The following is a 16733-nucleotide window of genomic DNA, read 5'->3' as shown; positions in this document are numbered from 1 at the left end:
CGCGAAACAATTCGACTATTTCTTCCCACATATCTACACATCTAATCGACAGCACCAGAAAAACACACCAAAACAGCAAAAAACGCCAAAGAATATGCATTCCAATATGAATTACGCCTACGATTTCCAGTCCACCAAGCTGGTGCATCGCCCTGGCAAGGGTAACACGGCCGATCTCAAGCCACCAAAACCCAAAGCGGCACCGCACAGGTGCGGCCTGGACCCCGAAGACCTCACCCGACGCCTCCAGTTCGTCATTGCCGAGCGCACGGCGTTCGATGCGAAGCGCCAGTCACGCGTCGTCTCATCGTCATCGAGCAAGCCCTTTCGCACCCAGGAGACGAGCGAGGCTAAGTCTCTCCGCCGTCGAACAGTCGCCCTCGACTCGCTCAAGGACAAGCGCAAGTCCAAGGTGGTCGATCATCATCAGTCAGAAAGCGGTCTGGCGGCACGGTTTCGCCGACGCCTCTCCAAAACGGCCCTGGATGAGCAGCTCTCCGCGGATCCAGCGCCTTCAGAAGGCCCCTATGTCCCGCAGGTCGCGGCTTCGCAGTTTGCGGATACAACACTGGGCGACTCGCCCCCGGACAAGTCGCACATTCACAAACTGTCTCGGGCGGCGCTCAAGTACCACATGGATGGGCTCAACGGCGACTTCCAGGTTGCTTCCACAGCCGGGCCCGGTACCGCACCAATTGCGCAGGCCAAGGCTCTACGGCGAGCACAGACTCTGCGAGAGAAGAATTACGACCGCAACCAGTTTCAAGCCTCCATGTCTGACAACCTCGAGCCCGTGCTTACGTCGCCGCTCGTCAAGCGTCGCAGCATCTACACCGCGCACAACCCGGAGGAGAAGCAGCTCCGCGCATCGCGCCGAAAGAGCACCGGGAGCTTCAAGGGCACTGATCCGTCCCCCAGACATTCCACTTTTTTACCACCCCTGAACCCCGCGAACCTGGCAGCCGTCGCCGAGGATCATCGCGTCGACTGGACGCAGAGTGACGAGGTCGCCACGACATCGCCACCGCGGCCCAAATCCACCTCCCCAGCCCAGAGCACCAAGGGCGAATCTAAATGGAAGTTCCGCGGTCGCCTCAACAGCCTTCACAGAAGCAAGGAGGAAAAGGCACCTTCGCCACCTGCTGACGCTGTGGAGATGCCAAAACCGCCCATGACATCCATCTTTGCCCGCTTCAGGCGGCTCGCATTGAACAACACTGAATGACACTGAATGACGCACATGATGATGACACCCAGGAAATTCGGTAGGAGTAGTTTGCGGTCGGGCGACAGATGTATTTTTAGTCGATACCCCCCAGGATTAAGAAGCAAATAATATACCGCGGCGAATTCCGCCCTCCTTCACGTATTCACCTCCGGTTCTCCTCATTCATCAGACGTTCAATGAGCTCCGAGTCCTGCATCGCTGCCTGCTTCTGCAGCAACGCCGAGGCATCAGCGCCGGCCTGCCCATTCATCAGGTGCATGATGAGCTCGCAGTATTCCTTAACGCCCTCACCCTCGGCGCCGTCTGATTTCCGGGCCTTGCGCAGGGCCTCCTTGCCTCGTTTGATTCCCACGTCGTGATTCCACCCGTTGCTTTTGCTCGGCAGTCCTTTGAGCAACGATGCCGGGATGCTCCTGTTCTCTGCCGACTCGGACGGTGGTTGCGTCGCTGCGTAAATGTCGGCGAGCTGTTGTGGCAGGTCGGGGTACCTGGTGAAGAGCATCTGCAACTGGGCCGAGGCCGAGTCGAGAATGCGAAAGGGGTTGCTCGTGTCGGGTGCGCTTGGGGCAGTGGACGGTGCCTCGCCGTCGACGGGAGGAGGAGCGGCGGCTCGCGGCGGCTCGGGATTCGGTTCAGGATCCGGGGGGTGATTCTCGCGATGAAGTTTATTGCAAGCGACGGAGCAGCTGCGAATCGGGTAGATTGTTAGCGCACGCATTATCTATTGATACTTCCGTCCCGGGTCGTCGACGACGTCGCCGTGACAGCGGCGTCCAGCAGACTGGGGAAGAGGTGCTGCAACATACTATGGCAGGTAGCATCTGGGGCATTTATATTTAGGCGGTGCTTGTTGGCAGACCCCGCATGTCGCCTTGTCCGCTTGATCTGCTGCAGGCTGTGCTGATTGGTTCTGTTGTGCCGATGTGCTGTCCCCGGGCGAAGACATGGCTTGTGGCAGTTCAAGAACTGCGACTGCTGCTGGAGAAAACGACTGAAAGGAGGGAAGCGACGTAGAGGGCAAGCAAGTATGATGAACCCAAAAAAAATGTATTCTGAAAAAAGATCAACTGCTTGGCGATATTCGGTGCTGCCCTGTTTGACGGGATTCGGTTCTTGTTTAAAAGATGGAAAAAAAATTACAGGTCAAACGCGAGAGCTCCGCTCATCTCGGAGCTGAAGTGCCGCTTGTACCCTGGCCCAGCTCGGTCGGCTGTACCCCGATTATCGGTCTTGATACGTAGCTCCACCATTACTAATGAGCCTTCGATTATACGCCCTCAACTTTTTCGACTTGCCCCGGTTACCTCACCTCCAGCAACCAGGCGCGCCATCTCGCCGTTCTTTTCCATCCAGCCCAAGGGTCACATATTCTACTTCTACAACCCGTGTCTTCTCTACAGCCGCCGTGCACCACACATCGCAATGGCCGCCGCTTCCACCTCGTCGCGGGCCGTCTTCTCCCGCACACTCCTCCGCTCGGCTACCTCTCGGCCTGTGGCGACATGTCCGATGCAGATGCGCCAGAGCCTGCGCGCCGCCACTTCACAGGACCGCTCCGCCCGCGCCATGAGCAGCAGCAGCAGCAGCAGCACGACCGTTTCCTCGCGATTACACAATACCCGTCCGCTGCTCCGAGCGCGCCGGCCGCAGCACCCGAGCGCGTTGTCCGCGCGCCGCACCATCTTCATCCAGACGGAGCCGACACCCAACAACGACGCGCTCAAGTTCCTGCCCAACCACCGCGTGCTCCCCGAGGGTTTTGCCGCGCCGTTTGTCGAGTACATGAACCCGCGCGCCACCATTGCGCCACCGCACCCGTCGCCGCTCGCCGCCAAGCTCATGAACATTGACGGCGTCACATCTGTGTTTTACGGCGCCGACTTCATCACCGTCACAAAGGCCGGCGACGCCAACTGGGCGCACATTCGGCCCGAGATCTTTGCCCTCATCACCGAGGCCATCACCGCCGGTGAGACCATTGTCACCGTCAAGGAGATGCCCGCGGGTGCCGACGGTGCCGTCGAGGCCGAGGCCGACAGCCTGGCCTACAACGAGGACGACAGTGAGGTTGTCGGCATGATCAAGGAGCTCCTGGAGACGAGGATCCGCCCCGCCATCCAGGAGGACGGCGGCGACATCGAGTTTCGGGGCTTCGACGAGGAAGGCTTCGTCAACTTGAAGCTCCGTGGCGCGTGCCGAACGTGCGACTCGAGTACGGTGACGCTCAAGAACGGCATCGAAGGCATGTTAATGCACTACGTAAGCGATACAATCCCTCCTTGCGACATCCATGCAGCCGCTAATATTCAAGCAGATTGAAGAGGTCAAGGGCGTCCGCCAGATTCTCGATGAAGAGGAGGAAATTTCTCTGCAGGAATTTGCCAAATTTGAGGAAAAACTCAAGCACCAAAAGCCTGCTGCCCAAAGTGCATAAATCCAAGACGATGGAGGAAAAAGGAAGAAAATCGGACAAGACTTGCACATCAGTCTCTATAGAACCAGCCCACTGTATTATAACGCCTGGACGCATAGTTCTGGGCTTTTTTTAACCGACATATATATTCCCACAGAAGGTTGTACTCTTTCCAAACCTTCTTATAAATTGACGTACTTTTTTATTCCGGCGCGCTCATGCAGGTCTTTCTTGAATGCTGTCACAGCTCCGTCATGAGCGCCAAGCGGGGTTCTGTCAAGGAAGCCTGCCAACTGCCAGGACGGGTTTCTGAGCTTGAAATTGCAGGATGCGACTGCCATCTTTGCTCAAAGGAATTAAGCAGAGGCAAAGCAGCACGACAGTTGCAACAAACTGGCCCCGTAAATGCCAAGTTGAAACAGACCATTCGGGACGCTATCAGGGCTTAAACGCGAGGGCCGAACCCTGATTTTAGTTTCTGGCCTACAGCGTCCGAATACACTGCTCCCGAGCTTGTAGCAAGGTTAGTAGTCTTGGCGTATGGCGTGGATGGGTTCAATATTGCACTTGGTCGACGACGTAGAAACAGGGCCGTGATGGATTGGCAAAAGCATGTGAGAAGCTCCTTCAGCGTAGACGCTGATGATATATTCCACACAAGACTTTTTCACTGCTTCTTTTGGAAACACATCTGCCGCGACTCAAGTGTCGGGCATTCGCGTGGCCTGGAAACCGCCTGCATATCCATGTGGGTCTGCATTGAACTAGAATGTGCAGGACTGACCACCAAAATATCGAAATCAACCATCTTTGCAGCTGACTAAAGAGGATTGTGGCTTTATAGTTTTGATATCATCGTCACCAGACCTCTTGTCTGGACCACCTGACTGGTTCAGCGGCAAAGGCTGGATGAGGTGTGGGTAGCGGGGGGTTCTGGATCAATGGGCGATTTTGCGGGGTACCGACGATCTGTCCTAGGTGTCCGTGCCAGGAGCCAGCCTTTCATGGGGATTTCGCTTGTCTCTTGGAGAGTCGACTTGATGAGCTGCGATAGTTCTAGGCATGGCAGGATAGGATTGGAACCTTCTGGAGGACGCATACATGGGGTGAGAGAATACATCATATGCAGGCCGACTCTCGGTGAGAGATGGTGCGGATCTCCGTCGAAACTTGGAGCTACTGGTCTTGATGAATACCGCCTCAGGTCACTTGGTCGGGTTCCTTTTCAAAGTAGTTTTTTCAAAGTAGCACCACAGAAGGCCATCGTCATGCATGCATCAGTACGGAGCGTGTCCTCGTGCCGTTGAGATTCTCATCGAGAGTACCTGTTTGCATCGAAGGTAGGTAAAGGACCGTCGACGTATTCCCTGTTATCTGCCTAACTAATCCAAGTGTGGTGCAACGAGTCCGTGGCATTCGCGGACTGAAGCGGTTGTCTTGGTGGCGCGCCGGTTCACTGATGTGGAACTTTGCCGATCGATTGCTATTTCGCCCTGTAAGAACACGGCCTTCACCCGGCCAAAGAGGCTTTTCGAGTGAAGGCTCAGAATGAACCATGAAACAAACCCCTTGCGCCAAACCTCCGAATCACAGCTCGCAATGATGCGCGCCCAGTAGTTACGAAAGGGAAAATGTCACAGGCACCTCGTAAAATGAGGATACCCCATCCAGAAGCATGGGCTTATGCAGGTGGATAGAGACGGGGTTCTTGGGGGCTCCATTGCGCATGCGACGCGGAATAGAAGTGAAATCCGGATATTGAGGTGCCTGACGGTTGTGCGGCAAAGTCAGGCCAGGTTTGTATAGATGAGCAAAAGCTACCTAGGCCGTGGCCGACAACACACAGGTTGAATAAGGGCAAAGCCGAGCGGCTCGGATGCTGATTATCTGCATTCATTTATTCTTTCGCGTCTCCGTGAGTCCGTCTCGTGTATTGCGCCCAGCGAGCTGCAGGAGCTCCAGAAGATGGTGTGTCCGCACCTTGGTATACTTGACGGAGGAACTGCTATTGCCTAGGCTCAATGGCCCGGGGCATATTCCGTCTTGGACACGAAAGTCAACGAGTGCGTACTATTATTCTGCAAAATGCAACCACCGCATTGCAGCAATGTGGTTTGACGCGCTGCAACCAAGGCAAGCTGGACAGTGCAAGCTAAACAGTTTGGCCGGCAGTTGGCCAGGGTTCAGGTGCCCGCCAATTACGAGCTGCCAGCAACTGGACTGCCATTTCCATGTAATATCAGTAGTTAGTTGCTGAAGAAGAGCGGGACAGTGAATCTGTGGTGTGTATCGATAGAGTTGTACTAAGCACCTAGTTAACTGACTGGAGGCGCACCACACTCCAAACATGCAGTATCATTGTGCAGCACGCTGCATCCAATACACGGATTGGACATGAAGAAGGCCCCTCTTGTGCGACGTATAGCATGATATATCAGTAGGCCAGTTCCCCGGTACCATATTTTCAGACCTCTTGACAGCTGCAGGCTCGCGGGCTGAGACTTGACTCCGTTCGCCGCGGTGGATTGGCCAGTCACGGATGCAGGATTTCGCCCCCGCTGGGTGGCAGCAGGTGGCTTTGTTCTCCCTGGCCCTCCAAAACCTGTGTCTTGCGTCGCGCCATTGGCAATTATGTACCTCTGTACGGAGTAGGGTGGTGTGGTTGTGTGGGCAAAGACGGCGCTGCCTTGCATACAGCCGGTCATGGCTTTTGTGCACACTAGGAGTCTAGGACATGGGCCACAACCCTGCCGATTGGCGACGGATGCAACGCGGCGGAGGAGAAGAGTTCTGATGGGTAGCAACCGAGCGCCGCCTGCCGACTAGACCTCACATGGACAACGATGGGGAGGGTTGGTGTGGCAGAACTTGTCCAACACTGGCTACTTCGAGACTCTCGACGAGCAGACTCTGTGCAGTGGGCGGCTCACGTTGGTGCTGGCAGGACTGGTCATGCCTTCGAGGCAACGCTACCTGGATGATAAATCATATGAGCATTTGTTGGATAATGCCGGAGAAGATGTACACGGGACATACCGAGACACAACGAGGCCATGCAGAGACGACGGCGAAGCGGCATAAACACCAGCACCACTAGCTAACCTCTAGTAGGTCGGCAATGAACGAGAGCCAATTGCGCTAACCAGTAATAGGTAGCAGTAGGTACCGTAGGCGTTCGCTATTCGAAAAACGGGCTCGCTGATTTCGCCCCCTCTCTGGAGCAGGCCGCCCTCCACAAAGCTTTTCGCGGATCGCCAAGCTCACAAGCTCTCCTGCTGTTTTGCAAGGTGGTGGTGGGTGGACATGTACAGCGTGGTCCAGGCGCTAAAAACAGCCGGCCCTGGCCAGGTGGGCTAGCCCCAGTTCAGAGCTTGAGGGCGATGACAGGCAGGGCAAGCAAGGTTTGGGTTTGGCGGGCATCCACCATCCATCCACCACCCCCGATTTCCCCCAACCCCTAAACGGACGGCGTCTGGCAGCCGGTCCCTTGTTTGTTTGGCCGCTAATTAATACTACCAGGAAGACTCCGCTAGGGACCTACAGTAGTAGGTACCTTAGTAGGTACATTTCTGCAAACACCTACAAACATCCTCGATAATCGCGGCGATTGGTGTAATGGAAAGAATGTATCAAATCAAATATAATAATAAAATTCATCATGCATTGCTCTTCGATACACCTAGCCGAGGTACTATGTACCAACCTGGGCACCTAACCTTGGCTGGGCATCCCACACAGAGCGAAATAATCCAAATCGCCCCCCTCCCTCTCTCCCTCACATCTAAGTTACCTTGGTACGGATACCACGGTCACCTTACAGAGCTAGGAACCCCCTAAAAGCCTCCCCCAGCCACTCAAATCACACTAAACCTATAAACCCGTAGTACGGATACTTGGGACCGCACTGGCTGCCGCGGCTTCCTCTCTCCACTTGTTCTGTCTGGGCTGCCCGCCTCCAGTTTTTTTTCCAGCAACCTCAATCCGTCTTGCCCACCAGCTCCTCCAGCTCCTCTCCTGTTCTGCCGCTCTCCTAGCCTCGCCCTCACTGCCTGGCTCGCTGTTACCCGTCCACTGCCCTCTTGTCGCAGCTTTCGTCCCGTCTCCCCCGCTTTCCACACCTCGTGCTCTTCCATTCCACATACATCTCTCCTCACTTCCAACATCATCATCACTCTCCGTTTTATTTCTTGTCTCTGCTTCTCCCAACCCGCCGTTTCGCAACCGCAACTTTCCACTCCCTCGCGGCTTGGCTCCGTTCGCGTCTCTCGACCGCCCGCCGCGTCTGCCCAAGTTCCCCCTCTAGCCATCGATCAACTGTCCGCGACCAGCGATCCTGCCTCCGACGTCGCGCAATCTTCTCTGCGGCGCACAAGTCAATTACCGCCATCTCTACCCAGTTCTTTTGGTCGCCAGAGTATGCCGGCCGACTAGAACCTCTTCTTCTGCCAGTCCCGCACCATCCATCGCGCCGCATTCGCACCTGACTTCACTCGTGCCTTTGCATCGGCGCCTGTCTCCGTCGCCTTGGTTCTTATGCGCTTTACTATACGCCACAATCTATATCCGCACCTGAACTAGACACGCATCAATTTTTAGACGTCTTTATACCCCTTCCGATACTTCTATACCATTAATCCACCCAACGCGACGCAGTTGCTTGCCATCCCGACTTGCCAACCGCCCCCCTGCTTGGTACCTTGTCAGCCAATATTCTTACACCAAAGGCCAGTCTCGCACATGACTTTGTGCGCTTGGCTGCCCTGACCATTTTTTACCCGACTTTCACCTCTTGAACTTCCCATGCTACGAAGCGGTCCTGGCGCTTTCAGGCAACCGACGACTGCGATATAACAACTCCGGCCTGCACTCGCGTTTACTCAGCTACCACTGCCGCAAACATCTGCATCTTTTGTTGGAGCGTCTACAATGAGCAGTGGCATCAAACCAAATCAATCTGGTAAGCTGTCACACGGTCCCGGCAGTCAGAGCCTGCTGCTGGAGAAGGTGGGAGTCAGAACATCTACCCCAGACTCCGAGGCGCTGGCCAGCTCAGAGGACGAAGGCGATCATCGGGTCGATACCTCGTCTATTGTTACACAGCCCCATAAGCCAGTGCGCCGATCGTCTTGGTTGAACGATACATCGCAACCTTTGCCTCGTCCCCGTCAAGGCTCCTTCGCCAGCAACACCGTCTCGTCCCCCAACGCTTCGCATCCCTCTACACCATCAGCCGAGAACACTGCCGGACCTTGGGGTTCTCATCCAGCGTCCTCCACAATGCCTCGTCCCGCTGGTGCTTCGTCGTTCCCTTGGGGAACGGGCATATGGAATAACGAGCGAAAGGATCCACCGTCCAGGCTGACAGAAGTACTACCATCGCCTACATCGATTGTGCCACCTGGCGGTGCTGGTAATTCGTTCTTTGGTCCTGATTCAGGTCTGGTCCAGACCTCTCCTTCGCGAGAACATGGACAGAATAGTCAAATTCCGTTCGCTATACCACTTCATCCAACTCCCAAAACGTACCGATCGCAATCATACTCTGTTGGCCAGATGGAGCACGATGTCTCTACTTCCTCGGGAATGAGCTCTTCCGCGATTCTTGGTCGCGCCAGACATCCTGCTCTGCAACATCGCCCTTCTCGTCCTAGTATGCTGAGCGAAATGTCCAACGATGGATCCGTTCTGGGCAAAGTCAAAGAAGTCGAGGACGATGAAGATGAGAGTGCAAGCGAGTCTCTTCAAAACTCTTTCCACCAGAGCGCTGAATCAAAGACTATTGAGAAGCTCACTCGGGAAAATGCTTTGCTGCGCCAGCAGCAATTGCAGCAGCAGCAATATGCACGCATTCGGCCCCGGGCCTCGACCGGCGCAACCTACCTGACTGGCGGACACCCTCTGCATGAAGTTGTCCTTGAAGAGTCCGACTATGCTATTGACGAGCTGGATGAAAGTCATGACCCCCAGGACCCTATGGGCCGCCGAGCTTCACAGCGCCGCATGAGCGAATATGGTCCTCCAACCTATCGTACTCCCCATGGCATGGATAGCCGCAAGCTCGAAAATGCGCAGCTTAAAAAAGCGCTCTGGTCAAGCACACCCGGCTACTTGCTAGGCGATCCTTCACAGAGCAGGCGACACTCCTTTGCCAACATGCCGACTCGCCAGGGATCCATAAGCTCTATTGCAGACTCTGTTGCAAATCTAGAAGCTTCTCAAGCCGACCAGCAGAGTGCGCTCTATGGCTTCCAGGACCCTACTGCCATGCTCGGGCCAGGCAACCCCATGCATACACATACAAATAGTATGGGAAACGCTATGCAGAGCAACTTTACCAATCCATTCGCAGGCCAATTCGCTCCACAGAATCAGTTCCAGAATCGCCCCCCGTCACCGCGCCATAACGTGTACGGTATCGGCCAACCTCGCCTAAATCAGCTGCTTCACGTTGTTCTCTTCAAGTGTGCCAGAGCCGATGTATTCTACATCCAGGAAGGAACTGGTCTGACTGTCAAGCCTGGTGATCTCGTGATTGTTGAGGCCGATCGGGGTACTGATTTGGGCACCGTCGCAAAAGATAACGTGGATTGGCAAGCAGCCAAGGATCTGAAGGAACACTATGCGGAAGAGCAATACAAGTGGCTCATGATGTATTCTCAGGGGGCTGCCGCTGCTCAGGAGGGTAACGGTGGTATGCTCTCTGCTGCGCATGGCTTGCCAGGCAGCGCTGTGGGAGGCATGGGCCCCGCCGGCCAGCACCACATGCAAGAGCCGACGAATGGTGAAATTCGCCCAAAGCTCATCAAGCGCCTTGCTCAGAATCACGAGGTACATGCCCTTCGGGACAAAGAAGGCCAAGAGGCCAAAGCGAAGCGAGTCTGTATGCAAAAAGTCAAGGAGCACGGACTCAACATGGAGATTCTTGATGCCGAATTTCAGATGTAAGTTTGCACAAACATGAACGTTGAACAAAGTGCTAACTCGGAGAAAGGGACTGGAAGAAGCTGACCTTTTATTACTTCGCCGATGCCTATATCAACTTCAACTCTCTTGTGACCGACTTGTTCAAGATTTACAAGACCAGAATCTGGATGTCAGCCATCAACCCAGCTTCATTTGCGAGCCCTACATTGGGCATCCAAGCGCCAAGCGGAGTAGGACCTGGCGCAGTTAGCCAAGGCAGAGTGTCAGCTTCTGGCGATCGCAGAGGCAATACGCACCAGCATGAGCAGCAGCTGCCACCGGCTCACACGACACAGACCATCTCACCCGGTCCTCAGGGTCGCGGCATGCGGCCTGGCCCCAGCGGTTTCAATCAGCCACCTATGGGGATGGATCGGCATGTGTCGCCTGTGTCTGCTACTGGCTTTCCCAACTCCAACTACGCGTTTGGCCCTGCAGGTGCCTTTGGCAATGCCAGGCCACCGCATGGCCCTTATCATATTGGCCCTTCACCCGGTATAGACACAGTCTCCGGTGGATTCCCGCATCCAGGGGACTTTCAAGCACCACAGCGGCGCGTTCACCCTGGCCAAAGCGAAGGGGGGCAGCCACACCACTTGCAACGCGGTTCGCCCATTTCTTCTCAGGGCGATTGGGCCGCCGCATTTCAGGGACTTTCCCTCAACACTCATTAATAGCAATCTCGAGGACAGGTGAGGACTGGAATTCGAATTGTGTACTCGGTTGTCAGCAATACTCGCATTTTTTTACTCGTCACGGCCAAGCATGAATGATATTTACACATGTGAAAGACAAAATTTCGAAAATAAAAAAGACAGGATGGAATGAGGAAGACGTGGACATACGACTTGCAAAAGCAGTATTACAAATGGGAATTTGGTTTGGGATGGCGTCTGACAATTTTACACTTGCTGGACAAAGACATTTGGATCATTCATTTCGCTAAGACTTACTTTCGGCGCCCGGATATTTTTCAATACCTTTCTTATTTTTGCCTACGCCTGTTCTGCTCTTTCGCCGCCTTCGTTTCGCTGCGTTTTTGTTTTCAGCGTATCACGGTCGCCATGTTTTGGTGGCATGACACTTTTCTGGCTCAGACAGCACATGAGCCAGATCAGTATGTTACTGGATAATAGGGATATGAGAGCTTTACTGGGCAAGGTTGAGATGGAGAACAGTCGCGACTTTGTTTTCATTTTCTTTTTTGAATTTCTTTCCTGTTTGAATATTTTTTTTTTCTTCTTCTTTTTTCTTCTATTTTGCTTTATTTGCGGTTTTACAAAGGGCTCAAAGAAATTATAGATAAGAATAACTAGCGGTTGGGGGATTGGAGATTTCATATGGGTGAGCTCGGCTGCACTTTACGACAGACTAATGTGCAGCCAAGCAGGGCCTCTGGACTAGAGAAATCAGGAAGGATGGTTTGACCCGTCTGAAACCGGTTGTGTATATCGAATACTGGTGCTGAAATTGATTTCATTTTCTCATTTCTTACGCGGTGATAAATGTCTAGTCAACTTCCCGCTTTGCATGCATCACGTGTGGCCAGTATTATCGCAGGAATTGATGACTATCGGCCCGTCTACATATCTTCTACCAATTCCAAGCAGATTGTCTAGCTACAAACGCTGGCTTCGAGGACGTACCATAGTCCGCTACTTCGATCAACTCAGAATCCGAGAGTTGTAATTCGCACGCCGGCAAGATCGTCCAGTCTGCGCTTGGCAGCACAGCATGGCGCAAACGGGCTCACGCAAACGAGGTCGAGCAACGGCCAGTAAGCCTCCATTTACTGCCTAAGACATGCCTGCAACCCGCTTGTACATTGATGGTGTGCAACATGTAATTAATTATAGGCCCAGCAGATTCGGTAAACTCGGATGAACCGAACAACTCCAAACGGCCTAATACGACAAAGAAGGCTACACGAGCTACCACTACCAGAGACGTGGGCAAAAATGGGTAAGTGTTCATCATCACGGCATATATTTCTCATGTCCTGAGCCTTTCTAACTCAAATTGGAGCTCACGGGGTGCCGTAAAGTCGACCAAGCAGGGCCGCAAAGGAGCGATCGATGCCATTGACCAGATTCGGGCCAAGGGCGACGAGGTGCTTCTTGCGATTGAAGGCGAGCGTCGCAAATTCGCGTACGTTTGGGAGTCCATAATACCAACTACCCGCACAAACCTGCTGACAATTACTGCAGCGACAGCCGCAGCGGCCGGACAGACGGGACCCTCGCCGACTCGCTTGCCAGCGCGTGCGCACTGCACTCACACGACCCCCTCGCAGGCTGCCCGGCCTTTGACGAGGCTAAGCGCGCCCTGCAACGCTTCCAGTCCATCGCACACGCCCGCTACGACACTACTGCCACCGGCCAGGTACCCAGCCTTGCAGAGCCACGGTGGATGCGCTGGAAGCAAGACGTTGTCGACCTCACGGCGCTCAACAGCAAGGCCAGGAAGCTCGCCCAGCAGATTGCAGAAGGGCACTTGGCGCCGACTGGTTGGCCGGAACTGGTTGCGCCGCAGGAGGAGCAGCATCAGCAGGCGGGCGCTACCGCCGAGGATGAGGAGTTGGCGCAGATTGCCATGGAGATTCTGGACGAGGCGGTTCCCAAGGGCGGCGCGGCGACATGGGGGGCGGCTGCAGCGCAGCTCCTCGATGTTTACGGACGCATGTTGAAGGATACGTTTTAATTGGGGTGACGGGGTCACATGACGGGAAATACGCAATATTAGGTTTTGGTGATGGCTAGCTGTGCAAGGAGTCTAGGTATTTGCTTGGGGATTCGTGGAGTCTGCACGTTTGCAGTTTGCTCAATCAAGTAATGCATAAAATACACTTTACTGGCTCCACCGTTTTTTTATTCAATCTAGATTGGCACAAGAGCAGTTGCTCTTTTATGCAAGGCTCGCTCCACCTACCCTGATCCACTCATACTGGCTGATTCAGCAGGCCACTTCGAAGGGTTGAGGGCCAAGTGCAAGGGCAAGGCGGGGCAAAGTACCAGGGGGCTAGCGCTCAAACCAGCTTAGCGTGTCGCTTAGCCCACACAACACGCAAATTTTCGAGTTGCACTTTTCCCGTCAGACCAGTGGGCGGCCAATTCGAAATCTTTCCTTCGTTATCGCTCTCTACTAACCGGCAGGAATATATCACCACATAAGCCGGTAAGTCTCTTCTAATTTACTGCAGCGCGCCTCAATCGTCTCAAACTCGCACTCGATATCACAATCAATTCTTTTTTGTCCGACGAGAGAACTCTTCGATTGAGGTTCCGCGCCGTCTCGCCAAACGACTTGAGCTAACGTTTGGGATATAGCAAAAATGGGTGCCCTCAAGTATGTCGAGGAACTTCAGAAGAAGAAGCAGTCCGATGTGATGCGCTTCCTTCTCCGCGTTCGCTGCTGGGAAGTACGTTGAACCCTACCAACAACCTTGTCGTTTTCTACACCACCGCCTCGATTCCAACATCCCGTCTTGTTTTTTGCCTTGTCGCTGTTGTGGGCGATCCTCTGTCGACGGATATGGGCTGGAAACCTCCTGCTTGGACGACGAAACGGGATACGGACTAGCTATCCAGTTCTCTGGATTGCATGTCCCGACCTTTTCTCACTCGCTCCATGCTCGACCAATCCATACCCGTCGTCAAGTCGCTTTTGCTATACAGTCGTTGAACATTTTGCTGAGACTGCATCAATATAGCTCCGTCAGTTGAACGTTATCCACCGCGCCTCGCGCCCTTCGCGCCCCGACAAGGCCCGCCGTCTCGGCTACAAGGCCAAGCAGGGTTACGTCGTGTACCGCGTCCGCGTCCGCCGTGGTGGCCGCAAGAAGCCCGTCGCCAAGGGTGCCACTTTCGGTAAGAAGATTTCTCCTCACAAGAAGAGACTCGCGTGTTCTAATTGGTATTCTCTACAGGCAAGCCCACCAACATGGGTGTCAACCAGCTCAAGTACCAGCGCTCCCTCAAGGCCACCGCTGAGGAGCGTGTCGGCCGCCGCTGCGCCAACTTGCGCGTTCTCAACTCGTACTGGGTGAACCAGGACTCGACCTACAAGTACTACGAGGTCATCCTGGTCGACCCCCAGCACAAGGCCATCCGCATCGATCCCCGCATCAACTGGATCGTCGCCCCCGTCCACAAGCACCGCGAGGCGCGCGGCCTCACCGCCACCGGCAAGGCCTCCCGCGGCCTCAACAAGGGTCATCGCTACAACAAGACCCGCGCCGGCCGCAGAAAGACCTGGAAGCGCCACAACACTCTGTCCCTCTGGCGCTACAGGTAAAGGTTGGTGCGCATCCGCGCAACCACCCAACCGGCAGTTCACAATTGTCGACCGAATTCGTTCCATCTCCGCCCTCTGTGCGCCGCACAGGGTTCTTTCTTCGCCAGGGCTTCTTGGGGAATGTATTGCATGCGGTTTGCTTGGACTGTGTTCGTCTTTGGTCGCTTGCGTCTGCTACAATCTTTTCTCAGTCTTCTTGGTGTGAAAGAAGAACGGGAGCCCCTCACACTTTGGGCGGCGAATACCTCTTTGGGTTATGGCCGCTTGAGTGTGGGGTTTAACGTCCATTTTCGGTAGCTTAAAAATTTACTTTTCAGATGAATCAAAATGATGGGAATGAAACCATTCCAGTACTCAAATATCCCCTCCTGCTCCACTCTTGCAATATTGGTGTCAGCTGAAAACCAGCTGGGTGATAGACATAGGATTAATATCTGATTCATGTTTCATCTCAATGCGTTGTCTCTGTTCACCTCTCCCGCCGTGGAGCAATTCGTCCGCTACGGTCCCTCCCTGTATTGATATGGCTTTCCTCTTCGCTCTTCCCTGATAGGCAAGTGTCCGCAGTATCACAGAGTTATTAGAGATTATCAGCAGGGCATGGGTGAGAAGAATCTGCCAAGGCTCCGGAGCGTCTGTCAGCCTGCAAGCCACAATACACTGCAGGTTGCCACCTTGACTCTCAACGCTTACGTCCGTGGCCAGATACCGGGTGTTGATATTTTCCCGCCCGAATAAAAGGACAGCAAGGGGAATATGACATGCTGTAGATTTACGATTGAAGCCGTCCTGCACGCAGCTTCCTTTGACCACTACACACTTGTGCTTGCCAGTGGTGCTCCATGTGTTTGACATCACTTTGCCATTTCTCTACAGTGGAAGCAGGATACGCTCAATCTTACTTACATCCTTGGCTGTACGGTTTCCAATTGCAAGAGTGATGGAGAAGCAAGACTTCTTGACAGACCAAAGTCTGCCAGCCAAGGCGCTTCTCGAGCGATATCCTGAGTATGCGTCGACGTCGATTCTCGACGACCTGCGGGCCACGGAATATTCCTTCCTCGACGAGAACGGCCACGTGTATCTTGACTACACCGGTGCCGGCCTGGCTGCTCAGTCGCAGCACCAAGCACACCGCGAGCGGATGCGACACGCGGCGTTTGGGAACCCGCACTCGAGCAACCCGACAAGCCGGGCGGCCACAGATTTGGTCGACGAGGCCAGGGCAAGAATCCTGCGCTACTTTTCCGCCTCCCCAGACGAGTACACGGTCATCTTCACGCCAAACGCGACGGGCGCGGCACGGCTGGTCGGCGAATCGTACCCGTGGCGTCGCGGCGCCCGCCTGGTCCTGACGGCGGACAACCACAACTCGCTCAACGGCCTGCGGGAGCTTGCCCGGCGCGGCAAGTCGCGCACAGTGTACGTCCCCATCGCCGACGCGCACGAGCTGCGCACCCGGGACGCGGATGTCGTGGCGGCGCTGTCCCGCAAAACCCGCTGCTCTCCCCGCGCCTGGCTCTCCAAGGGGAACGCCGACGCGAGCCGCCGCCGGGGTCTGTTCGCGTATCCGGCCCAGAGCAACTTTACCGGCGTCCGCCACCCGCTCTCGTGGGTGCGCCTCGCGCAGGCGCACGGGTATGACGTGCTCCTGGACGCCGCGGCGTACCTGCCCACGGCGCGGCTCGACCTCGCCGCGCTCAGGCCCGAGTTTGTCATGGTCAGCTGGTACAAGCTCTTTGGCACCCGACCGGCGTCGGCTGCCTGGTGGCGCGCCGCGACGCGCTCTGTCGGCTGCGCCGGCCGTGGTTCGCGGGCGGCACGGTGCGCGCGGCC

The 16733-nt window shown here is 55.0% G+C and overlaps 6 protein-coding genes across 6 annotated transcripts in view; 5 read left to right on the top strand and 1 right to left on the bottom strand.

Annotated features, from left to right (window-relative positions):
* Positions 1 to 106: 106 nt before the first annotated feature.
* Positions 107 to 1225, top strand: CCM_04832 (uncharacterized protein; the record flags this gene model as incomplete). The annotated part of the gene is made up of 1 exon (XM_006669978.1): positions 107 to 1225. The coding sequence occupies one exon, from the start codon at positions 107 to 109 to the stop codon at positions 1223 to 1225; it is 1119 nt and encodes a 372-aa protein (XP_006670041.1).
* A 145-nt stretch (positions 1226 to 1370) lies between these two features.
* Positions 1371 to 2058, bottom strand: CCM_04831 (uncharacterized protein; the record flags this gene model as incomplete). Its single annotated transcript, XM_006669977.1, has 2 exons — positions 1371 to 1949; positions 2035 to 2058. 2 exons carry the CDS (start codon positions 2056 to 2058, stop codon positions 1371 to 1373), a joined length of 603 nt encoding a protein of 200 aa, XP_006670040.1.
* Positions 2059 to 2352: 294 nt separating this feature from the next.
* On the top strand, positions 2353 to 4090 carry CCM_04830 (NifU-related protein; the record flags this gene model as incomplete). Its single annotated transcript, XM_006669976.1, has 5 exons — positions 2353 to 2465; positions 2551 to 3487; positions 3543 to 3654; positions 3703 to 3835; positions 3889 to 4090. 5 exons carry the CDS (start codon positions 2353 to 2355, stop codon positions 4088 to 4090), a joined length of 1497 nt encoding a protein of 498 aa, XP_006670039.1.
* A 4477-nt stretch (positions 4091 to 8567) lies between these two features.
* On the top strand, positions 8568 to 11300 carry CCM_04829 (PSP1 domain protein; the record flags this gene model as incomplete). The annotated part of the gene is made up of 3 exons (XM_006669975.1): positions 8568 to 10582; positions 10633 to 11038; positions 11112 to 11300. 3 exons carry the CDS (start codon positions 8568 to 8570, stop codon positions 11298 to 11300), a joined length of 2610 nt encoding a protein of 869 aa, XP_006670038.1.
* A 2635-nt stretch (positions 11301 to 13935) lies between these two features.
* On the top strand, positions 13936 to 14897 carry CCM_04828 (60S ribosomal protein L15; the record flags this gene model as incomplete). Its single annotated transcript, XM_006669974.1, has 3 exons — positions 13936 to 14022; positions 14314 to 14470; positions 14530 to 14897. The coding sequence occupies 3 exons, from the start codon at positions 13936 to 13938 to the stop codon at positions 14895 to 14897; spliced, it is 612 nt and encodes a 203-aa protein (XP_006670037.1).
* Positions 14898 to 15837: 940 nt separating this feature from the next.
* The window catches only part of CCM_04827 (cysteine desulfurase), a gene marked incomplete at both ends in the record, with an annotated part of 1613 nt that continues 717 nt past the window's right edge, over positions 15838 to 16733 (top strand). Inside the window, one exon of the mRNA XM_006669973.1 lies at positions 15838 to 16721. Coding sequence (XP_006670036.1) covers positions 15838 to 16721 — 884 coding nt within the window. The remainder of the gene's footprint in view (positions 16722 to 16733) is intronic.

This window comes from Cordyceps militaris (assembly GCF_000225605.1).
Source record: "Cordyceps militaris CM01 unplaced genomic scaffold CCM_S00003, whole genome shotgun sequence".
Taxonomy (NCBI): Eukaryota; Fungi; Ascomycota; class Sordariomycetes; order Hypocreales; family Cordycipitaceae; genus Cordyceps; species Cordyceps militaris.
This window is presented reverse-complemented; position numbering and strand designations above follow the sequence as displayed.